The 24,673-nt window shown below is 41.4% G+C and overlaps 1 protein-coding gene across 4 annotated transcripts; it reads left to right on the top strand.

Annotated features, from left to right (window-relative positions):
• The first annotated feature begins 2,213 nt into the window (after positions 1 to 2,213).
• LOC148041575 (uncharacterized) lies at positions 2,214 to 23,596 on the top strand. Of its 4 annotated transcripts, none has more exons than XM_087680829.1 (8): positions 2,214 to 2,480; positions 2,903 to 2,987; positions 17,731 to 17,772; positions 17,961 to 18,129; positions 18,222 to 18,274; positions 19,502 to 19,702; positions 22,641 to 22,687; positions 22,808 to 23,596. In XM_087680829.1, the coding sequence occupies exons 1-8, from the start codon at positions 2,308 to 2,310 to the stop codon at positions 22,827 to 22,829; spliced, it is 792 nt and encodes a 263-aa protein (XP_087536955.1). In that variant the 5' UTR covers positions 2,214 to 2,307; the 3' UTR covers positions 22,830 to 23,596. The 4 variants fall into 4 exon arrangements, with proteins under 4 accessions (XP_087536955.1, XP_087536953.1, XP_087536950.1 ...); XM_087680827.1 differs by having other exon boundaries at positions 22,773 to 23,596; XM_087680824.1 differs by having other exon boundaries at positions 22,743 to 23,596.
• Positions 23,597 to 24,673: the final 1,077 nt, after the last annotated feature.

Here is a 24,673-nt window from a genome sequence, read left to right as displayed (position 1 = left end):
CTGTTTTGTGTTGTGTTGTGTGTGTGGGTGTGTGTGTGTGTTAGTTATTTTGTTTATGATGGGGTCATGGTGGTTGGAGATCCAACACTGTTCAAGAAGATATCTTTTTGAAGATTCATGGTGATGATGATGTTGAATGGATAGCTCAAGAAGCAAGGATGCATAACCTCTTATATCCTTTAATAGTTTGTCATGTTTTTATCTTTCAAAGTTGAGATAATGGATAAAGGCGTTTTCATTTTGTTGCAATTCCTTATTAGATACATGTTATAAGTCAGGGTCGTGTTTGGATGGTGTTTTTGAAGAATCTAAAGAAGATCAAGCTGAACTATCCTTTAAACTTGTATTCTTTTTTTCCTAGGTCTCGAGGACGCTCTCTGATTAAGTGTGGGGATATGTTGAGCGTTGAAATGATTTGATTTATTGGTTGATTTTTGTTGTTTTTATGGATTGAATGGTTGATTTTTAATGGATTTGGAATGATGTTTAGTTGTTTTGAAAGTGTTTGGGAGTGTTTTGGATGAGATTTATTGGTTTTGATAAGCTCATGATGTTTTATAATGGAGTTATAATGTTTTGACATGTTCTGTTAATGTCTTGATAGTGTCTGATTGGTTCTATTTCTGTTAACCTCCTATTTTGCTATGTTTTTCTTCTATATGAGAGGTTGAAATAATTATTGATAAAGTTTGAGAGTTTTTTGAAGCTTATTGATTGATTCTTGATGGTTTTGAGTAATTTAAGTGAGCTAAAGGCTTCCTAATGATCTTCTATATGCCTTGTGTTGACCTCAAACAAATGGATGAAGTTGAACTTTGCGGTAGCTAGTGTAGCCTTCAAATTTGTAGCACCATCCTTGGTGCTTAGTGGGGTAAGCATAAAAGCAATCTTTACCTGTAAGGTCATGCACATGCCATGAGCAATCCCATAATATCGTGGGCACAAGAAATCAATGTCATACTGCTGACAAGAGGTCCAAAAGTTGGGAGAGAGAGCATGACTCTCATAATCCATCTGCAAGCACCTAGGCCTGCTACCAACAGAATCCATGAACCTATATCAAGCATAACTATAGCATCCTCAATCTGCATTAAGGGAAAAGCCTAAACACAATGGGCAACATGATCAACAAAGGTCGCAAAGTACAATGCTCCACCAAGTGACTGGGAAGGCATAGGTCCATATACTGCATAATGGAAAGATCTAGAGGAGCATGCCTCGTACGATTGCCGTAAACTAAGGGGGCTCTACAATGACCAAGAGTACAATCAGGGCAAGCATCAAGATCTGTAAGTGATATAGGAGGCAACAATGAGTCTAAACATGACAAGATCTCCATCTCTTTGTGGTGCATATGGCCTAGGTGATAATGCCGTAACAATGCATGTGGTATCCGGATAACTACAACCATAGAATCTCCCACATGAGAGTCATGCACTGGGTAATGAGAACCAACTCTAGAACCTCTGGCCAAAACCAAGCAACCACGACAGATCTTCCATGACCTTTCTTAAAGAGAAATAGTATATCCTATATTATCTAATTGACTGACAGAAATCAAGCTCTTACTAAGCATGTGAACATGTAAAACATCCTTGAGTATAGGAGAAGTCCCATTAGGCAAAAGCTAGGTGTATATCCCTTATACCAACAATAGTATAAGACTGCTCAAGGCCCAAATCAATACATTCGTCAACCTTTATGTAAGAAGAGAACCATGCTCTATGAGGGGTAACATGACAAGATACCATAGAGTCCAAAAGCCAATCAAACGCATAGGCATGATCAATGAGCAAGTAAACTATAGGGAAATAAGATGACATGAGTACATGCTCAACTGCATCATCATGGGAAACTGCATGTACCTCTCCACTAGTAAGAGTGGTAACACCTGCTGCATCTGCTGTATCTCTAACTCTTTGCTCATATCGAGTCCATCTCTATCTCTGCTGCTTTCTAATCCATCTAAAGCATTTTCTTTGAATATGCCCAAGCTTCTCACAATGGAAGCAAACAACATATGAAGTAGAAGAACCTGTAGAAGACGATAAAGAATCCAAGTCATCATGAATAGGGCTATCCATAGCATCCACAGCACCGTGGAACTTTAATGTAGAAAAAACACTAGCTAAAATGAATCCTATTGGTTGCCACATAAAACATGCTTTTAAACCCTCGTGTGGAAAGAACACTCCCTTAAAATGCCGGGAGAATGTACACTCTGGAGTCTGAGCGCCTAGTTTATATTAAACACACAGAAGTGTAATGTGCCTCGCTCGAGCTTGAAAATCTTGTTTCGTGAGGAAAATGCTCGGCAGCCCGTCTTCCCCGGCAGGACCTCGGCTATGGCGGCCAGCTGCTCAGCGCCACGTCAAGAACGCGTGGTCCTCCATCGCCATGCAGCTCCCTGCCTGGTCTTCTGCATCCGCCAAGGGCCTTGCAGCTGCAACTTCTCTTGTCAACGCGCATCTCTCACACTGGTAGTCTGTCGCTCTCTCTCTCTCTCTCTATGGATACAGGAATAGCATCATCAGTCAAATTGGTTGTGTTTATCCACGATGGGACATACCATGGATCAGCTGTATTGTCCCATAAGTAAATTCTCTATCTCTTACAAATCTTCATGTCATTCATTTTGAGGTGAAACCAATCTCCTGGTTATTTTAACGCACAGCAGCTATAGGAGGCCAAGCTGGCCAATCTTTTAAAGGAACAATAGAAGCACATGACAAATACTAACAAAGCTCGGTTGATTATTAATACTCCTCTCTCACAAAAGATCAGAAGCATATGAGACACAAAAAAGGCCTATTGATCACATAATAATACTCATGTATCAGTGGTGCGGTCCAGTTGCTGCCTTCTCTTATGAGTTTAAAATTTTGGCTTCCTTTCGTTGCAGTTATGTGGACTCTATGGACCTTGGAGTGCTGCAGGGCATGCACGGCATTCGCGCTAAGGCTCGAGAAAAGTATTTTCATCAAGGGGTACACATTAAATGTTGAAGCTCACCACAGCCTACGTGCTTGTCTCCCAAACAAAGCTGTATTGTGCCGATGCATTCATGCAAGCATTGTTGCTTTTTGATGTCAAATGCACATCACATTTCTTTTTGTTGCTGTTCACGAGAAAGTGCAAGGTAGGAAATAAGTAGATATCAAGGGTTGCTTGTTGGACATCTTATTGTGCTTTGTCATGGCATTGGAATGACTTTTTTCCAATCTTTTCTTTATTTTAGGTTGCATCTATTCACATCAAGCTTTTTCCCTTTTCATGTGCAATCCTTCTCTCTTGATTACAGGATAGCGCAAAGTCTTTATGCGAGTGACATCATTGAAATGTTTTCCTAGGATCCAAAGCATGTAAAGACATAACACAAAATGTACCCATGACATAGAACTACAAAGAGGATGGACATTAGACTCATTTTTTGGTTGTGGAGCCAAATCAACTCACCCTATGAGCTTGGGGTCAGTAGTATACTGGGCCACAATTGCATCCCAAGAGTTGGTATCCCATATCACCTGTCCACACTTTCCTAGTGTATGGATCGGATGGCCATTGGGCCTAAAGACAAAGAGTGGTAAGAGCAAAGACATGCAGGCGGCCTCTAAAGATGAACCGGGGCAAAAAGCGCAACTTTAAATGAAAAGGCGTCTCAAAAAACTCGAAAAACTCTTGTAAAAGAGCGCCAGGCTCCCTTCTGTACCAATTGTAAAATACTAGACGGGTGTAGGCTAGAGGCATAAGGCTAGAAGAGGGAAATGGAAAAAAGGACCTTGCGACAATGGCCAGTCATGTAAAAAAGGGATGGGTGTCCATGGGATTTTAGGGTTTGTATATATAAAGTTCAAAAAGTGAATAAGAGCTTATTCTTTGGTGTGTGGCAACAAGAGTCTTCTTCTTTTTCTCTCATTCTCATCTTCTTGCTTGTGTGTGCTCTTGAGAGAGGGAGTGTGTGAGAGTGTGAGGGAGTGAGTGTGTGGGAGTGAGGGATCAAGAGGGTGAAGTTCTTCACTATCTTTTCTTCTCTTATTCTCTTCTCTTCTCTCTTCTTGCGTACACGGCTATGAAGGATGGAGCTTGGAGGTGGAGGAGGCTTGAGGATGCTTGAGCTTGCATCTAGGATCGTGGAGCTACCGGCGTGTGTGAGAGAGGAGGCAACTCATATCGGCATTAAGGTAAGCTCACTACACTCGTAGGATCGACGACGCGTCGGCTAGGTGAGAGAGAGCCATTAGAGCTCGCTTGAAACGCTTGAAACAATAAGCGGTCCGTGGGTCTTGGTGGTTGAGCGAAAGCTCCCACACTTTATAAGCTGTTGTGTAAGTTCTACTCAAATAATATGTCTAACGCATGAACATCCCTACCACCAATCAACATGTCATCCACATATAAAATCAGTATAATAAGGTTGCCATTTGCCGCCTTCTTGGTATACAAGCAATGATTCACTTGACTTCTTTGGAAACCTTGAGATTGTATGAATGTATCATGTCAGATGGGAGAGGATCGAGGTGCAGCTGAAGTGCAGTAGACAGTGTGAGAGTGAGAGACAGAGTTGAGCACGACACCCAATGCAATAGTACTGAATAGAGTGTAAGCTGAAAGTACAAATGATAACCCTTATACCTTAGAGTTATAAGGGGCTGTTCACACCCGAACACAGTAAGTGCCCGTAAGTGTGCACCACAAGCACATACAAAATAGTACACATAATCTGGGGGAAAAACCTCTCCTACCGAGAGTAAAAAGTGCCCCAGTGTCCTAGTGATCACCCGCACACTCCCATATGAGCGTAGGCGTAAGTAAGGCGTGTGAGATACCCAACAAACCCCCCTGGAGTGAAGAGTGATCAAGTGTACAAGGATCATCCGCCACCAAAGGGCGTCAAATTCAAAGCATCGCGAAATGCTTCAAATTTGTCTCGTGGAAGAGCTTTGGTGAAGATGTCTGCCACATTGCTGGTGGTAGGACAGTAGACAAGGCTGATATCACCTGCATGTAGCCTCTCTCTGACAAAGTGGTAGTGAATCTCTATGTGTTTCGTGCGAGCATGAAACACAGGGTTCCGTGCCACTGCAATGGCACTCTGACTGTCAGTATATAAAGGAGTAGGCTCCGTAACAGATACATCCAAATCAGCAAGTAAGCGTCTAAGCCATACGCACTCAACTGCAGTAGTGAAGGCTGCCTTGTACTCAGCTTCACATGACGACGTGGCAACAGTGGATTGTTTCTTGCTAAGCCAAGAAATGCATGACGAGCCAAGAAAGAAACAATTGCCACTAGTGGAGTGACAAGTATCAAAATCACCAGCCCAATCAGAGTCACTGTAAGCATGTAACTGCAGCGGTCCCCCCTTGGCATAAAGCAATCCAAGAGCTCTAGTACCCTGCAAGTAACGAAACACACGCTTCACAGCTTGCCAATGCGACATACGAGGCTGATGCATGTACCTGCTCAAAACTGAAACGGCAAACTGTATGTCTGGCCGAGTGTGGCATAGATAGATGAGACATCCCACTGCTGGAGCATAAGTATGGATATCAAACAAATCACTGTCATCATGTAATGACAGTTTGAGCCCAGGTTCCATGGGTGTACAAACTGGCTTGCAATCCTGTAAGCCAAACTTCTCAAGAAGTTGCCCAATGTACCTTGACTGACATAATCCAATGCCTCTAGCATCATGTACAAACTGGATGCCCAAGTAATAGTGCAAAATACCCAAGTCAGACATGTCAAAAGTTTGCTGTAAATTATTTTTGAATGCTGAAATCTGATCAGCACGTGTTCCAGTGAGCAAAAGGTCGTCTACATATAGACACAAAATCAGCATGGATCCCCCCTCTTTATGTACATAAAGGGTAGACTCAGATGGGCTATTTACAAACCCCTGACTAAGCAAGAAGGCATCTATCTTTGCGTACCAAGCTCGTGGAGCTTGTTTCAAACCATATAGAGCTTTTTTCAGCTTGCATACTAAATTTTCTGAGCCTTCAACTGCAAAACCAATGGGCTGCTGTACATACACTTCTTCCTGAAGTTCCCCATGTAAGAATGCAGTCTTTATATCCAGCTGATGCACTTTCCAACCAAAATGTGCAGCCAAGGCAATCATAGACCGAATGGTCGTCATACGGGAGGTAGGAGCAAAGGTCTCCTCATAGTCAATGCCCTTTTTCTGTGCGTAGCCTTTAGCTACCAGCCGTGCCTTGTACTTATCTATGGATCCATCTGCATTCCTTTTCAATTTGTAGACCCATTTCGTACCAATGGCACGCTTGCCAACTGGCAAAGACACCAAATCCCAAGTATGATTCTTATGAATAGAATCCAATTCAGCTTGCATGGCTGCCATCCAATGCACACTATGTCGTGCATCCTCAAAACATTCAGGCTCCTCATTATCATGAGTACATGCTGCCATAACAAACTCCATGGAATGTGCTGAATCATGCAGTCGAGTTTGCCTTCGAGTACGACCAGCCAAGGGTGTTTCCAAATGACTATCTCTCATAGTCTGCGTGTACAATCTAGGCACCTGTCTTGCTTCCTGACTGTGTACAAGTTCCTGCTGAATTTCAGTTTCAGCAATGTGCTGATTTACTGCATGTTCCATAGGAGCAGCTGGCTGAACATTAGGTTCATTTGCTGAAGTACCAGCTGAATCACCAAATGTGATGGGCAGCAGCCCTTCAAAGACATCACGGGCAGCCTGATATGTATCAAAACCAGCCAAGGATAATTCTGATTTTTCATCAAATACAACATCCCTGCTGACAAAAACCTTCTTGGTCACGGGATCATAGAGTCTGTAGCCTTTGCTTTCGCTGCTATATCCCATAAAGATGCATTTTACAGCCTTTTTGTCCAACTTCTTTCGAAGTACCTGTGGAATATGGGCATATGCAAGACACCCAAAAGTACGGAAGTGGCCAACAGAAGGTTTGCGGCTGTGCCAAGCCTCAAAAGGTGTGACGGTTTTCAAGGCCTTGGTAGGGCATCTGTTCAAAATGTGGCAAGCGCACATGACGGCTTCCATCCAAAAACTATGAGGCAAACTCTTTGCCTTCAGCATACATCTGGCCATCTCCATGAGTGACCGATTTTTCCTCTCTGCTACCCCATTCTGCTGTGGAGTATATGCAGTAGTGTACTGATGGATAATGCCCTTCTGCTGCAAATAAGAATTCAGCATAGAGGACATGTATTCCCCCCCTCGGTCCGAACGGAGAGTCTTAATCTTGCAACCAGACTGAGTTTCCACAAGTGCACTGAAAGCCAAAAATGCATCATACACTTCTGACTTCTTTTTCAAGCAGTAGACCCAGCACAAACGTGTAAAGTCATCAATAAATGTTACAAAATAGTAACAACCACCCAATGACTGTGTCTGCATGGGCCCACAAACATCCGAATGCACAAGCTGCAATCTGGCTGTTGCTCTAAAAGCAACATCACGGGGAAAAGAGAAACGATGCATTTTCCCCAAAATGCAACCCTCGCATAAATGCTCAGGAGGTCTCTCCAAGAGAGGTAATCCATCCAACATCTGAGTACGCTGTAATAGCATCAAGCTGCCATAGTTTACATGCCCCAAACGAGCATGCCATAACTCTGCCTCTAACATAGCAGGAGTAAGAGTGGATGTCAAATATGCAGACTGATCTACCGAAAGAGCATCCAACTCATATAACCCATGACACAAAGAACCTGTCAAGACCAATGTCATGTGTTCCTTGTCACGGACCATGCAACGGTCATCATCAAAGGTGACCTGCAAACCACAACGTGCCATAGAAGAAATGGAAAGCAGATTCTTCTTAATGCCAGGCACATACAAAGCATCCTGTAGGCGGAGAATAGAGCCATCAATGGCTGTAAGCTGAATCTCCCCAATACCACGAACAGGGTATGATGCATTATTAGCACACTGAACAGACTTCCCAACGGGAGGTGCACCAAGAGAAGCAAACAAATCTCTACGAGATGTGATATGCCGTGAAGCACCACTGTCAAAGAACCAAGTGTCAGCATCTTCTGTAGAGCTAAATGCTCTATCAGCCCAAGAGACATCATAACTGCAAGTGTAAAAACAATAGTCCCTGTCTGCAACAAAGGACGCGGACTCACTAGCAGTGGAAGGAGCTGCAGAAACAGACATTCCTGACTCCTTCTTCTTCTCTTTGGCGATGCGCTTCCTGCACTCAGTGATGTAGTGGCCAGGCTTCTTGCAGTAATGGCATTTTCCTTTCTTGGCTTGCGTGCCCCCCTGTTTCTGACTTGTCTGTGAAGTGTTACTACTACCAGAACTCTGCGAAGCATTTTTCCCTTGGCTGTTTTTACCCTTCTGCCTTGACATAAAAGCCTGCTCAGAGGCTATACCATCCACACCACTGTTCCGTCTAGTTTGTTCCTCCTCTAGAAGCAAACTGACAAGCTGAATGAAAGTGATGGGCTCTTTCGAAATCCTCATAGTGAGGTTCAAGGCAGTATGAAAAGCCAAGTAAGAGGGAGGCAGTGAATTCAATGTCGTAGAAATCAGCTGCGCATCTGAGTAGTACTCATCCACATTCATGAGTTGCTCCCGCAAGTCCTGAATTTTGTTGAGATGATCCTGCATAGAATCACCCTCATTCATCTTTAGAGTCTCTAGCTCTTTCTTCAAGAAAGAGATGCGAGTCTCATTCTTTCCTGCAAACATCTGCTCCAATATCAACCAAGCTTCTTGTGAAGAAGCTGCTGAACGAATATGAGGAATGATAGAACGCTGAACTGCCAATGCAATCAGCGACATAGCCTGTGCATCCCGTGTATCCCAAGTTTTCTGAGCTGCAGTTCTTGGGGGAAGTGGCTGAGCGGGGTGAGGTGGAGGGGGCTGAGGTTGCCCTCTTGCACGTCCTCCTGGAGGAGGAGTAGCGGGAGCCACAACTCCCGGTCGTGCTTCCTCTCCACTGACATAATCCCAGAAATTTTTGGCCACTAATACATTCTTCATCATGAAAGACCAAAGGGAATAATTGTTCCCATCCAATCGGTCTTCCTTGGACACATAGGTGAATACATCTCCTCCCTGATTTGCCATTATTTCCCAAAAGGTAATAGAGCAATGTCAATGCAGTACGGGCTGGAAATCTGCAAATTTCCAGAAATTGCAGCAAACACAAGTCTGCAATTAATGTGCAAAGGGTACTCTGTCAAAAAAACTGTCACTGATGCACGCTTCCCAAGGTGCAATTAGTGCTCAGCAGCACTAAAACATCAAAAGCCCCAAAATTTTCTGCCCAAAATTTCTGTCACAAATGTCTGTTACAAAAGCCCCAAAATGTGCATTCAATGTGTCACAGACAGACACAGCACGTTTCCCAATGCTGAAAACTGAACCTGCTGTTCAGCACGTTTCCCAATGCTGAACCTGAACCTGTTGCACGAACTCCTGTGTAAAAGAAAAGTGCAGAATGTTACCTCTGCGTGTTGACGACGGGCACGATTCCCGAGGTAATGACTGCTGGGTACAGTCGGACTGACCCACAGGTACAGGCGTGCAGGTCCAGTGACACGCGCAGGCAGGACTGGGCGCGCGCTGGGCAGAGGAGGCGGCACCCAGGACTGGCTGGTGGAGACAGGTGGCGCGCTGGCAGCTGGAGCTGACGGCACAGGCTAGCTCAGCGCAGGGAGGCTGCGCAGGCAGACTGACAGGCGAAGGGGCACTCTGGGCAGACACAGGGCAGAGGACTCGCTGGGCAGAGGTGGCAGCACGCAGGTACAGGAGGCGCGCTGGGCAGAGGTGGCAGCACGCAGGTACAGGTGGCGCGCTGATTGTTGGAGCTGCACGCTGGGCAGAGGAGTCGTCTGGTGCTGCGCGCTGACGGACTGACAGGCGCAGGCAGGACTGGGCAGGAACAGGCGGCTGGGGCAGAACTGGCGAGGGCTGCAGACTGCAGACTGAAGACTGCTCTGAGCTGAGCTCTGATACCAAATGTCAGATGGGAGAGGATCGAGGTGCAGCTGAAGTGCAGTAGACAGTGTGAGAGTGAGAGACAGAGTTGAGCACGACACCCAATGCAATAGTACTGAATAGAGTGTAAGCTGAAAGTACAAATGATAACCCTTATACCTTAGAGTTATAAGGGGCTGTTCACACCGGAACACAGTAAGTGCCCGTAAGTGTGCACCACAAGCACATACAAAATAGTACACATAATCTGGGGGAAAAACCTCTCCTACTGAGAGTAAAAAGTGCCCCAGTGTCCTAGTGATCACCCGCACACTCCCATATGAGCGTAGGCGTAAGTAAGGCGTGTGAGATACCCAACATATCAAACTTACGATACTAATCATGCGGTGCCTGTTGTGTAAGTTCTACTCAAATAATATGTCTAACGCATGAACATCCCTACCACCAATCAACATGTCATCCACATATAAAATCAGTATAATAAGGTTGCCATTTGCCGCCTTCTTGGTATACAAGCAATGATCCACTTGACTTCTTTAGAAACCTTGAGATTGTATGAATGTATCAAACTTACGATACCATTCATGCGGTGCCTGTTTCAGCCCATAAAAGCTTTTGTTGAGTTTACATACAATATTTTCTTGCCCCTTAGCTTCAAGACCTTCAGGCTGTTGCATATATATGTCCTCATGTACATCACCATGTAAGAAAGCAATCCTTACATCCATCTATATGAGGTCCATATCCTCACATGCAACTAAGCCCAATATGGTGCGTAAAGTAGTCATTTTGACTACATGAGAAAAGATCTCATCAAAGTCCATCTCATGTTCTTGCATGTATCCTTTGGCAACCAGTCGTGCTTTGTACTTTGGTGAGGAACTAGAGGTGACCTTCAGTTTGTAAACCCATTTGCATGGTAGGATTTTCTATCCCTTGGGCAAACGCACCAAATTCGAAGTACCATTTTTGTTTAGAGATTTCATCTTTGACATCATAGCTTTATGCCATTTCTTGCTGTCCTTTCTGTCCATTGTTGCCTTGAAGTATGGCGGTTCACTACAATCTGTTAACGTTACATAATCAATAACCCTCATGGTGTGTGTTACATGGAATGAGGCATCTGAATCAAGAATCCAGGTGTGCTTGTCATCTTCAAAATCAGCAATCAATGATTGTGTACTAAAAGAAGCAAAGAGTACATCACTGCCATTCTCACTCTCGTGATTGACTACATTGACTTCCTTTATCTTCACACCACTCTTCTTTGCATGTTGGCTGTTCTTTTTCTTATCCTTGTTATCATCAGTGTTTTTGCCTTTGCCCTTTTCGTTCTTCCACTTAAAAGCAATCCCACTTGAAGTGCCCTTTTTTGCCACAATGATGACACACTGCATTTTCCCCACGAGACTTGCTTTGTGCTTTGTGCTGGGATCTGCCTCTTGTATGTAGTGCATTGGAAGATTTGTTTGCTGAAATATTTTGCCTATTGAGCTCTTCCATGAGTAAAGAGCTCTCTACATCTGAATATAACAGCATAGCATTTGAGTTACTCATTGCTGTCCTAAAAGTGTCCCAATTTTCAAGCAAGGTGCATAGCAAAAATGTTGCCTTGAACTCCTCATCAATGTGAAATTCCAAGGCAATCAGCTGGCTAAAAATAGAGTTAAACTCATTCAAATGTATAGACATGGTTGTACCTTCCTTCATGCGAAGGTCCATCAAAATTTTCAACCAATAAACCTTGCTACTTGCACTTTGTTGAGCATATAACTTCTCAAGTCTTTTTCACATATCATAAGCAAATTTCAGTTTCTTGATGTTGAAAAGCAAAGTGTTTGACAGTGAAAGCCTATGGTAGAGCATGCAAGCTCATCTAAATCATGCCAGTCCTCTTGATCCATGTTTGTTGGTTTTACTCCTTTAGTTTTGATGGGCTTCACTTGTTTCTTTTCAAGCTTCTTAATGTGTAAAAAATTTCTGCTATCATTGCTGCCAGCCATGATTTACAACTCAAAGGTGACTAAAAGGTCAACAAATATGAGCCCAAATGTCACACAAATGACCAAAGTACAAAGCAAGTACCAACCCCCAATGAAAATTTAAGTAATTGCAAAAATTTCAGTTCTGCAAATTAATTTTCAGAGGTACAAAATGTGTGCTACAGCACACCACAAGCAATTGCAGCCATATCACGGGCTAATACATTAGTTACATGAGAAAGCCCCAAATTTTAGCTACAATTTCTGCCTGAAATGCATCCATAGGCACCAATTCGACTCTCAAGGTGAAAAGCCCCAAAATTTCTCTGCTGAAATTGCTCAAATGACATCAAACATAACTTCTGAATGGATTGCACAAGCCAATTTTGCCAAAATTTCACAGGTTTTGCAAAAGACCCAAATTTGTTTGAGGTCTTATGTGCTCATTCTGTATAGAAACTGCATTGCAAGTCCATACCAAGACCAAAATTGACTCTAATTTTGCAAATTTTGCAAAAGGGCCAAATTGTGCGGGGTCCAATATGTCAAAATTCCAAGAATTGCTCTTGTCCCACTGCAATTTCTGCGCATGCGCAAAAAGCCCTAATTTTTTGAGATCCGAGAGTGTTCAAGAATGCACAAATTTTACTTTGACGAGTAAAATCTCTTGTGTATGCCAAAATCCCTAAATTTTGGGGTTAAAAGTGAGCCCAATCTCTAAGATTTGTTGAATTGTGCTTGTGCGCTTGTGAAGGCCCGTAAATTTCAAAGGAATAGACCTTTGATGAAAATAAATGATTTTCCTTAAAAAAAACAAGGAAGGGCGTGACGGTTGATTGTCCGTTCCCATCAAATCTTGCTATTGCGTTGACTTGTCTTGCGACAACCTGTCCTGCACTGGCTTGTTCGTTGACGACTTGTGTTGCATTGGCTTGCTCGTCCATGACTTGCTGTACTACCACGTGGACAACCTGTTGCACTACTCATCGAGGGCCTATCTATCTTGCGGTGACCTGTTTGCCTTGTTAAGGGCCTCTCGGTTGCCACTCACTTGACCAGGACTGACGATTTGCAACCTAACGACGACCTGCAACCTTCAGCAACTTGCAATCTTTAGCTGTGATACTAGTTTGTCGTGGAAGTTCAATGTTAGGCAATGGCGATTGTGGAGAGAGTGAGCAATAGTAGTAGAGAGTGATGCACAATGTGTGGATGCAAAAAGATATACCACTCTTTAAGTTTTTGATAGTTATATGTAAAGGACTAAAGTACAAGGGTATGTTCACACCCGAGCACGCATAAAAGGTACGGGGGCCCTTTATTCCCAATAGCATTAGCTCAATGATAGTGAAAGTATTTCTGGCCTTCCGTGAGTGGACAACCTTTGGTGAAACAATTCGTGGATCTGGTTGGGGTTCAAGCCCTTGGACAAAGTCCCACAAGTTTTGAGAGTCAAGGACATGTCGCATTAGATTTGACCAAGTAGTGTAATTAGACTCGTTAAAACGAGTCTTATCAGTGAAAGTATGCTTGGCTGATGAGGATGAAAAACTATGAGTGTCTTAGTGCAAGGAGGGTAGTAAGGATAGGAAGGGGGATAGGGCAGATAGGTAGAAAAAGTCTGAGAGGGATTGAGAGCTTCGATTGTGTCAAAACCTTGTAGAGTTGAATGTGGAAGCCATTTTTGCTCAGCTCTTGATGTAGGCTCCTTTGGAGATTGAGTTAGTGTGGAAGTGTTCACTATTATGTTCCCTCTATAGTTCCTATTTTTGAAGGCATGGCTTCTTGATGGAGGGCCTAGGTTTTTTCAATGAGTATCTAGCTCTGATACCATGTAAAGAAATGCTCATCTATAGAATACAAGCATAACCGTATGACAAATGCATAGATTGATAAAGAAATATAGTTAGGGTTAGGGTTGACACAGAGACAATGAACAAAGAAGATAATCAAATTGAATAATAAATGAATAAGTACAATGCTCAATGCAGCAAACACACTATGCAATGTGAAAACAGACCCCCGAACTCCCTTGACTAGAGGACTAGGGCAGAGAGTATGAGCAGAAGAGTGTATCATACTCTAACGGATCCCAAGATGCAACATATAGCCTCCAAATGTGTTTGGCAGCAGCAAACACAACCTGTGAGATGGCCGGATCAGTGGTAAGATGGATAGCAGAGTGTAGAACAACAAAATGCGGGTATGTTGATGACATGGCAGCTATAGGGATGCAAGCGGTTGCAAAACACAGGTTTTGATGATTTGGAAGATTAGGGTGGTGCAGTTTGCAGCAAAATGCAGCAGTAGGGCTGACATGGCAGGCTGGGTGGTAGGGTGATAGGCTGTACGACAGCAGCAGACTGTGTGGATGCAGTAACCCTAGGCAGTTCCAGCTTGGACAGTAGTTGCCAGCTGATAGAAGGCTTCAAAACAGCAGCAGAAGGCTTATAGACCAGCACTAGATGGTAGACAGCAGTGGACAGTAGCTTTGGCTGAGAGACACTCCGCATATGGGGTGCTTACAACAGTAAGAAGGCACTTGCAAGCTGCAAAAATGCGATTAAGGCTAAGTGGTGGACAGCTTGTCTATTTATAGATGGATGGGTCCACTCAAATTAGGCTCTACCTTATGGGACACACACACTTTAGGAACACATTTCTTTTAATGGAAGTTTTGGTAGTTTAATTAATTAAGCTTGTTTTGGGGCTCTCTAATGTGACTATTCAGCATGTAGTGCATTCTTAGCTCAAGAAATGTAAAGTGCTTGCTGCAAGAAGATGTGAGCACTCTCTCTAAAGAATGATGCACACATCTATCCATGCATTTGTTGCACACATCACCCCACTTAACATGTGGATTAATTTTTAATCACATGGTTAAGTAGGTGTTACACATGTGAGCTGTAATTGGGGTTAGAGTAAATTTACAAGCCCGGGACTTGAGGAAATCACGGGATGTCAAAGGCAAAAATTGCTATAAGTTATGTTGTATAGGTACTTGGTGGTATCTGGTACGAGTTGTTGGCCTAGGTTATTCATTTGGCCATAAGTGTCAGTTGGTGACACTAGAGAAGTGACGTTTAATGATACCTAATATAAAAAAATGACGCAAAGACACTCGGGAATGGAAGTTGCCTAGCCAATTTAATTATTGGCCAGTCAGATTATTTTTCAAGGCACCGAAATAATTATTAGATTAATTTTCAGTATTTAAAGATTAAAAATTAATATTTTATTATGGATAATGCTGGAAAAGCCATTTGGGGAGGTCGCCACTTGTCAAAAATGCCCATGCAAGATTGGAAAACGTCTTTAGAGGTTGGAGAGAGGCATTTTTAGTGTATTCAGCCTGGAAGAGAGAGGGAGCTGTTGCTGGTCTAATTTGCAGTCATTGGAGGACCTTTTGGGGCAGCGAGGGGTAGGAGCAGACTAATCAACAGTAGGTGATAGTATCTACAGGCTGTTGAGACAGGGCAGTAGCAGTAAATGACTGATTTTCTTTAGTTCTTTGCATCAACAAGTTGTTGTGGCAGGGCAACAACTGCATTTGACTAATTTTCAGTCATTCTTCGTGACAAAACTTTGAAATTTCTCTCTACAGCTCTCTCATCTTTGAGCCATTTCACAGCCTTGCTTCGCAACTTGTGGTAGAGCAACAACTGCATTTGACTAATTTTCAGTCATTCTTCGTGACAAAACTTTGAAATTTCTCTCTACAGCTCTCTCATCTCTGAGCCATTTCACAGCCTTGCTCCGAAGATCTCAGCATTTGAACCCTTGGAGGTTGAGAAATTGCATAAATTAGGGTTTAGCAGCAGCCTCGAGAAATGTGTCAGAAATAGGAAGCTCCAAGACTTTGATTCAACAGGGCTGAATGTGAATTTCAGCTAAATTCAAGTGGAGGACTAGCTAGTGAGTATATTTGGGGCATTTCCATCGTCTATGAAGTGGGTGAGGGCTAATCAAGTGCTCGAATCAAGGGGCAAAACAAATTGAAGGCTTGCTGGTCACTTTGGACAGTAAGGGGAGCTTGGATTGCGAAGGGGATCGGGAGAATCCCATTGTAAATCAACTTCTTCAATAAAGCCAAAGAAATACCGAAAGGGGCGTCAATTTTGGGGCCAATCGGGTGTGCATTGTCCAAGATCAGTAGGTAAATTTGTATTTTCAGATTTGCATTAATTGTTTGTTGCTGTAATTAAGTTGTAATCAGGGATTTACCACCCATCCACGGAAGGAAGGCTGGTTTCAGCTATTGTCATGGTTTAGGTGTGGCTTTTGATTATGTGTTGTAGTGCTTGAGTGATACCTACCCTGGGAGATCAGCCATAAAGGTGCGCAACAGCTCACATTGTTAATGGTTGGGATGCAACAACTTTGCGATGGATAACATGTTTGCTGCCAATGTTTGTGGGCCTCACCAAATGGGTGTAGCTAATAGCAATGTAAATTTGTCAAGTTTGCATGGTAAGAGATGCAGGGCAAACAGAGAATATATGTTACATCTGATGTATCTTATTATCTTGGCCATCATCTTTGTTGCTTGCAAGTTGCTTGAGTGCAGAACCTCACAACTCAAAGAAAAATATCTCAAACAGTTCTGTGTGAAGAAAGTTTTGGCTGTCTGGGAGGCCTCCAGCTTGCCATAAAGATCATTCCTAGTTATTTGTGTGCACAATATTTTCGGCTCTATGAACCCTTGGACAGCAGGAAACCATAATCTCTTGGCCAACTCATCATCTCAAAGTGTCATCTTTTTCTTAGGTTCATGCAACAATCTGTTAATGATTGTACTTCCCTCTGGGTGTAGACCTCTTAAATTTCAATCCTTTTTGTTTTCACAAAGTCTTTTGGTGCACCGTGTGTGTTGGTAGTCACCCTGACATTGTCCTCTCTTTAAGTTTACTTGAATGGAGATTTAATATCGCAAGATTAAGATAAACTTGGAAAAGGTTGGTGTCATGTGCTTTGTGGAAAACAAGAAGTTGGTGTTATGTGGAAGATGGCAGGATTTTTCTTGACCCAAGTCATTGAGTAAGTTAGCTGAGATGCATGTTGTGCACAATTTAATGTAAGTTTAGCTGAGATGCATGTTGTGCGTGATTTAATGTGTCTACATGAGGATTCAGAGGCATGCATGTGTGGCATGTATCTGAGATCTTCTGCTAAAGCTTATGACCCTAGTTGGTGTGGTAAGGTTTAGTGATAGCTGTTGCATTGAAGTGCATGTATTTAGTGTATATACACTGATTTGACAGTATGGCAATATGGTGTCCAAGGGAGTAAGTAGAGTGTAAGATTGAGCAGGCTTGGAGGCCAAGGTACCAGCAGACATGTTTTCTGATGGTCAAGTAGCTTCATCCAATATAAAGGTGTTATATCTAGAGGGAAATGTAGATGTATAAGTGGCGATTCTACCCTTGGATCTGGTTGTGATTTTGATCTGCAAAGACAGGATAGCCTGGCAGAAATTGCATCTTCATCTGATATTGTGAAGGGAATCTAGTGAGTAGAGAGGGTCACGAAGTTGTTGTATGGATATGAGCATTGTGCTAGAAAGTTATGGTACCACTTACCATTGGCAGAAACACATACATTTTAACCTTTTAATGAGAAAGTCTTTGTTTTCACTCATTGATCCTTTTTCTTTCCCCCCCAATAGGATGATGCAGGGTTCAATTTCTATCTGAACATACAACTAGGTTTAATCTAGAAAATAGATGGATTCCTAAAGGTATGCATGCTTTATTTTGTATCTAATGTATACAGTGTCATATGCAGGAAGGATCCCATGAGGAGCTTCTTAAAATCTACAAAGATATGGTATGCTTTCCAGGACACTGCTTTCTTAGATATTTGTATATTTGTATTATGCTGCTATATGTAGAGTATGTTTCTGTCTGATTCATACGATAAAGGATTATGTTTCTTTTCTGTCCAAAATTAGTGATTGACTACTGGGCTGCACATCAATATGTTAATGTAAAGTTTGTATTCATTTGGTTTTGAAGGTTGAGTCCGTCTTCCTGATGTTAAGAGCAAAGGGATCAATGAAGACATATGTGAAAGGTTCGGTCAAAGGGCCTCTTATTGAGTTTTCTGATAGGCAGTATCTCCATGAGGATGCAGGTGATGGGGACGGACTGGCAGTCTTTTCAATTCTTTCACTTGCTGCTCATGGTAGGCTTCTCATTTCTATTTCTAAGTACCAGTGTATATGGCTCTGGGTCATGTAAGATCATACATCATACTTACTAACATTATTTGTGTAGAAATGCTGGCAGAGGAGCTGATCAACATGTTCCTATCTGAGCTTTGGGTAAAGGTATACAACATCCAACTAGCTAGCATTGCTTTTTACTTTAGTGTTTCATTTGTTGCTAAATGACATGGGAGGGACCTCTGCATAGGGATGTCTTCATGCACCGTAAAGTTGCATAAGGTAGGGCTAAATTCTTTCAGAAACCCCCTTACATGTAGCTATTGCCAGATACCATTTGGGCAGGCTGAACCACTCAAGTCTAAATAATTGTTCTCAGTAGTGACATACATACTGTGAACTGGAGAATGCTGAAACACCAATGATGGAGTTGTAAGAAAACATGGGTATGGGGCTCCTTTACTTTCTGAGAATGCTGCAAATGCCTGAAATGTGGTTCAAACTGAATTACAATGCTGTTGTTGTCTCAGAGCAAGCAGAAAGCAACAAGGTAAAAAATGAAGCAGAATTAGTTACTGCACATGCATGCACAATGCACAGCTAGAAATGGTAATGTATGGTTATGCCAATGTCAGATACAAATAGTTTTATTAGGGCTTCCACAAGTATGAAACAGCTTTGTAAAACCCGTGACTCCTAGCTGCAAGGTTTTCTACAAATCCACTGCATTTAGTATGGCGATCAGAGTATTCCATTACTGCATTTCAGTAGAGAGAGCATATGTGAATGATAAGAGGCATTATCATCATGATGAATGGAGTTATTTAAATCCTACATATAAGAGCATTATGCCTCCAAGCACTGTCCAATAGAATTGCAGATCTGAGCATGAAAGTGAGATCTCTGTGAAGCATAGATTGCTGCAATCATAATGCTTTTACGAATTACCAGACTTGATTGGACAGATGGTATTTGCGTGCTCAGCAATATGATTCATTCACATGTAAAATGTGGGTATTTCATTGTATCAAATCATCTTTTCATTTTTAGTATGGATGTGTTTTTAATTGGACGATATTTTGAAACATCTTTATGTGTGTGGACATGCCCCCTGCTCCCACATGCCCCCCTTGTTCCTGCTTTGATGACAAAATTTACTGAAGTTACAAAAATTAAGCTCTGAAGGCCTGAATTAGCATTTATTCAAAATATTAAGTATTAGTACTTTTGGAAGCTTGTTAGCTCAAACATTCTGATCATCTTAATGTTCAGTTATTACAATATTAAGTTTAGTACGTTTGGAAATTCTGATCATCTTAATGTTCAGTTATCACAATAATAGTTGCAGCATTTTCATTGTCTTGGTAATGTTTTTCCATTTTGTTGTTCCAGTGGCTTATTATAATAGAGTTGCATTGTGCACTATATTCAAGTGCAGAGAATGATTATCCTAGTCAGCAAGCTTCAAAAGAAATCTTGGAGTCAATTTTTGTGGAAACCAAGTTGAAGATACCGGGGTGGATTCCAAAGGAGAAGGGATATGATTTTGGTGATTTTTTTCAAAAGCACTCATCCGAACGTGAAGTCTTGCAGGTGAACAGAAATTCTAATGTTTTCAACTTGGTGCTTTTGGATTTAGGATCAATTGAAATCAGGGGGTAGAAGATGTGGAACACATTTATACTTAATTCAAATGCCTTTTGACTTGAGCTTTCCATTCAAGGACCTTAAAAACTGATACTGGAAATGGAATGGATTTAGTGTGTTCAGTGAGGGAAAATAGAGACACAATAAGGAGAGGAAATCCAAACTTGTCATTGATGACTGGGAGTTGAGGGTGTGAGAAGGCAATAAGCTAAGGTAGAGAAGTATATAATGTTACCGAGAACTCCTCGCTTCTATTATTGCATTGAGGGCTGTAGAAGTAGATGAAATGATATTTCGGTTTTGAAGAAATGGCTAGAGTTGTAGATTTTCTTCACTAGAGAACTACTCTCTCTTTCTCTGTGAGAGAGAGAGAGAGAGAGAGAGAGAGAGAGAGAGAGAGGCTCTCTTCAGGGATTATCTGCTTGGCATACAGCAATCTCATGTTTCTTTGCCATGGCTTTCGTATCTTTCCTATGATTTGACTTTTGTGCTCCTTTTGTGATTTGATATAATATAACTACTTGTTACATGAGAGAGAGAGAGAGAGAGAGAGAGAGAGAGAGAGAGAGAGAGAGAGAGAGATGGAATGGAATGATATATTATTATCTGCAAAAAGACCAAAATGACCTATGAGACCGTGAGATGCAATCATTTGTATGATGGTACAACTGTTTGAGAACAGTAAATGAAAATGTAATAAACAATACAAGAAGACTAAAAGCTATAAGTAAGGGAAACTCTAGCTGGCAAATAAAAGAGTTCTAGCTAATACAATGTCATGGGGATGTAGAGGGCTTGGCTCTAGCCCGGGCAATAATCTCTTGTATCTGTGTATAGAAGTGTCGTTGATGTTTGTTTCAGGGTTTGGGAGAGAGAGAGGAAAGCAAAAAGCTCTCAACTGAAGTTGAATAGAATGGCAAGGCTTGGGCTACTTTCTATTGCTAATGTGCTTCTACTCACATACAACAAACTTTGATGTCATTTTGCTTAATGTGAAAGGTTTTTCATGTGCCAAGAGGGTATGTAATTTATGGGAAACCATTTTGGCATCCTTGCATGTTTGGTAGCCCTTTCCTTGCTTAGACCTAGATAGCTTATAGCAGGATTGGAAAATTAAAGGATGATTGCTCTCAGAGCATGTATTTGCTAGTGAGATATATCATTCAGTTATTAAGGATTAGGAATGGTTGATGCATAAGGGGAATTCCCTTTGGGGCCTCCACAAAGTCAGTTCTTGGTGCAAATCCATGGTGATGGTGGGTTGGCTTAATAAAATGCCCTTCAAATGCAACGCCTTTGTTTGGAGATGTTGGTGGGTGGACTGTTGCTCTTACTCTTTTAAGATGCAATATTTCCAATGGTTGTTGCTTCTTTTGTACTACAAATGAAGACACATGTCTTCATTAGTTTCTCTATGGCCTAGTTGCAAGAAAGTTATGGTCTCTTTTGTCCCAGGTTTGGCATCATGTTGTAGGAGCATGTATGCATCCACGAAATTGGGCTTTTGGAAAAGCAAAATTGACGGATTCTATGCAGCCACATGTGATGATAGTTTTTCACTTTTGCGCTTTTGGGGTTGTTGGTATATTTGGACTATCAAGAATGTGCTCATTTTTTATTTCCATTTTGGAGTGTGCAATCAATAGTATGCATTCTTGGCATGCTCTGGTTTCTTCCATTTCTCTACCATACTTAATAGTTCTCTTGTGACTCTTCAACCTTGTATTTATGTTCATAGGAATCAATACAATTACTTTTTATGAGAGAGAGAGAGACTAATAAAGTATGGCATACTCGGGATAGCAAAAAGAAGTGGCAGGAAAGATTCATCCAGCTTTGGAAGTCTAAGGTTCCGTATCAGGGTAAAGTGTTCATGTGGAGGTTACTTATTGGGGGTCTTCTAACTGGCAATGTGTTGTGTGCCCGCAATATCTTTGCTGATCGTTGTGTGTTTTGTACTACATGCGATGAAACAATGCTTCATCTTTTTGTCTCTTGCCTTGTTGCTAGACAAATTTGGAGTTTTGTTTCCCGTGTGTGGTCCGCGGCAACTCAGCACTGGATATCAGTTTGTTCGTGGATTATGGGAAAGATGATTTCCTTGTCTTCTTTGCATTCAGATTATTCTTGCCTTTGCCATTTCCTTAGATGGATAGCCCTGTGGCATATTTGGCGTACTTGGAATGCCTTCATTTTTTATTCCAAGAAGCATCCATGCTAATGCTTGGCCGCCACTCTCTGAGAGAATGTGTGTTCTCACCTGAAAGGATGCCAGGGTTGTGTGTAGACTGCTTGTCCCTTCCCAGGACTGCCCTGCATCTTGCATACTTAATTGTTATGTGATAAATCTGCCAAATGCAGTCCACACTTGCTTTCTGAGATGCTTTCCTTCAGTCTTGGATGCCAGAATAGTGATAATGCTGCTCTTCTTCTGGAAATGTCATTCACTTTGCACATTAAATCTTGCAGCCCACACCTTTTTGCTCTCTGAGTGGCTTTCCTGCACTCCTGAGTGACTTATTTGACATGATAAAATTGAGTTTAGCTTATTGTTATACACCATGTTGTGATTTATACTGCTAGCCCTGATTGTGAATCTTGCGGGAGGTGATTTTGGACTGTTCATGAGCTGCAAGCCTTCCTACCTGGCCTGTGGTAATTTGAATTATGCGTGTGCTACCTCAAGAACATGGACTGTGATATAATTCATGTGGTCAGTATATCATGCAGTTGGTGGCCCTATTGCAAATTTTCTTCAAATTGTTGCTGCAATGTGTTGTTAACTCGATGTATTTCTAAGCAATATACATCTTCCATTTGTTTCTGTGAAAGTTTGCCTGACAGCTGGATGGGGATATAAATATCATGGTCCTGTATTCTACAGGTTTATTTAACTGCTTGGCTTGCTGAGATAAATGTCAAAAGAAGCAGGTAAATTTCTCAATTTTTGATTGGATTAAGGCTTTATTATGCTGTTTGAAACCAGTTGTTGGTATTTTCAATCGTGGGACTGTAGCAATACCAATTTGTGGATCGTGGCCAGGATTGCAGATATTTTAAAGGTTGTGAGTGAGGAAATCCAACTTCAGCTTTCGATGTAAGATGGTATTCCTAATGAAGATGTAACAGCTTCTTGTTGACATAATCTCAGCCTTTATCTTGCATGATACAAAAGCTGGTGTGTGAAGAGCATTTGTCAAGCCCTCAACAGGATATGTGTATCATAGTGTGCTGAGTATCCATAGTAGCCAGAAGTTTAGGCAAGGCAGGAAATGAGTTTTAAACAAGTTTCCTGCAGTACCCCGGTCTTTAGGGAACATTAAAAAAATGCTTCTTTCGTATGTATTTCAAAACATACGAGTCATAGAGCTTGGGTACATGAAATATTCAAAGAAATGAACCTATCATCCATTACATATATGAGAAATGATCAAATTTTATTATGTAAACCTCTAGAAAATATGATATCTTCAAGACAACAGGTGTCACTTGCCACTTCTAAACCACATTATACTTTACAAATGATCAAAGGCACAATATTTAAAAGAAAGCTCATAAATATCAAATATCAAGTTGAAGCAAAGGCATGTTACATATATAATATAAATGATAAACATGAATATCTCATAAAACTATCAAACAAGGCCTATGGATCTCGCTAAACTTTTAGTATACAATTATGACTAGAAAGTGTTAAAAAGTTGCTCTAGAATCCTAGATTACATATCATGACTTCTACTCATCAACACTCGCATTGCTATAGTCAAAGCTATCATATTATACGAAGCATATATAAATATAAATATAAATAAATAAATATGGCCACAGAGAGAGAGAGAGAGAGAGAGAGAGCTTTTCATGGTGCTCTAGAGCAGACAATCCTTTCTTGCCCTTGCTTCGGATCGTTCTTGGCAAGAAAGGTATGGTCTCTTACATCCAAGGTTTGACATCATGTCAACATGACATACATGTATCCATGAGTGCATCCACAAGATTGGGTTTTTTAAAACCCCGAATTGACAAATTTTGGGTGGATATGTGGTGATTGTTTTTTAGTTTTTGTGCTTTAGGGGCTATTGGTAATGTGTTCATTTTTGTTTTCCAATTAGAGTACACAATTATGTTGGTCGCTTGATGTGATTTTTATATTGATAGTTTAGCACAAGAAAGTATACAAGCCTTATCTTGTATCTTAAGTTCATAGTAATTAATACAATTATCCTTTACGAAAAAAATAGATTTTGATTGTTATATTCTATAAGTGATAAATAACTAAATTTGATGTATTAAAGTGTATACTCTTGCAATGAATCGTGCACTTTTTATATGTATATTGTTTAGAGTAGCAAATTATATGCTATTAAGTTCTTTGTGTGTGTGTGTGTGTGTGTGTAGAGAGAGAGAGAGAGAGAGAGAGAGAGAGAGAGAGAGAGAGGTGGATGATAGGGTTGAGTGGATGGAACACTAGAGTAGCTATGTGATTGAATGATAAGCTACTATTATGTGGCAAGATAGAACAGTGTGGTACAATGAAAGCTTAGTTTACTTAGAAATGGTGGGTATAATATATCATATATCCCTTATGAGATGGTATATGCTAGTTGCTCTCTCAATAGTATTAGGTGTTTTTGAGAGAGAGAGAGAGAGAGAGAGAGAAAGAGAGGACCAAAGTGGTGTAGCTTAGTAGGTTAGGTTGAATGTCTGGTGACTAGATGGTTTTGAGTTCAATTCTTGCATCTACACAATCATTAAGTACAGGAATTAAAAAAGGGAGATCTAAACCCAAGTCCATAGGTTAATTAGGGTAGTCACTTAATGTGAGAGAGAGAGCCTAAGATAGAATGTTGTACAATAGTAATAGTTACTAGATATCAAAGTGTAACATGACAAAAAAGGGTCAGTGATACATTGCAAGGT

Source organism: Lygodium microphyllum, chromosome 1, assembly GCF_053477565.2.
Source record: "Lygodium microphyllum isolate KBCC chromosome 1, Lygodium_microphyllum_v1.1.10, whole genome shotgun sequence".
In the NCBI taxonomy this organism is placed as follows: Eukaryota; Viridiplantae; Streptophyta; class Polypodiopsida; order Schizaeales; family Lygodiaceae; genus Lygodium; species Lygodium microphyllum.
The sequence above is the reverse complement of the archived record's forward strand: the minus strand, read 5'-3'. Positions and strand labels throughout refer to the sequence as shown.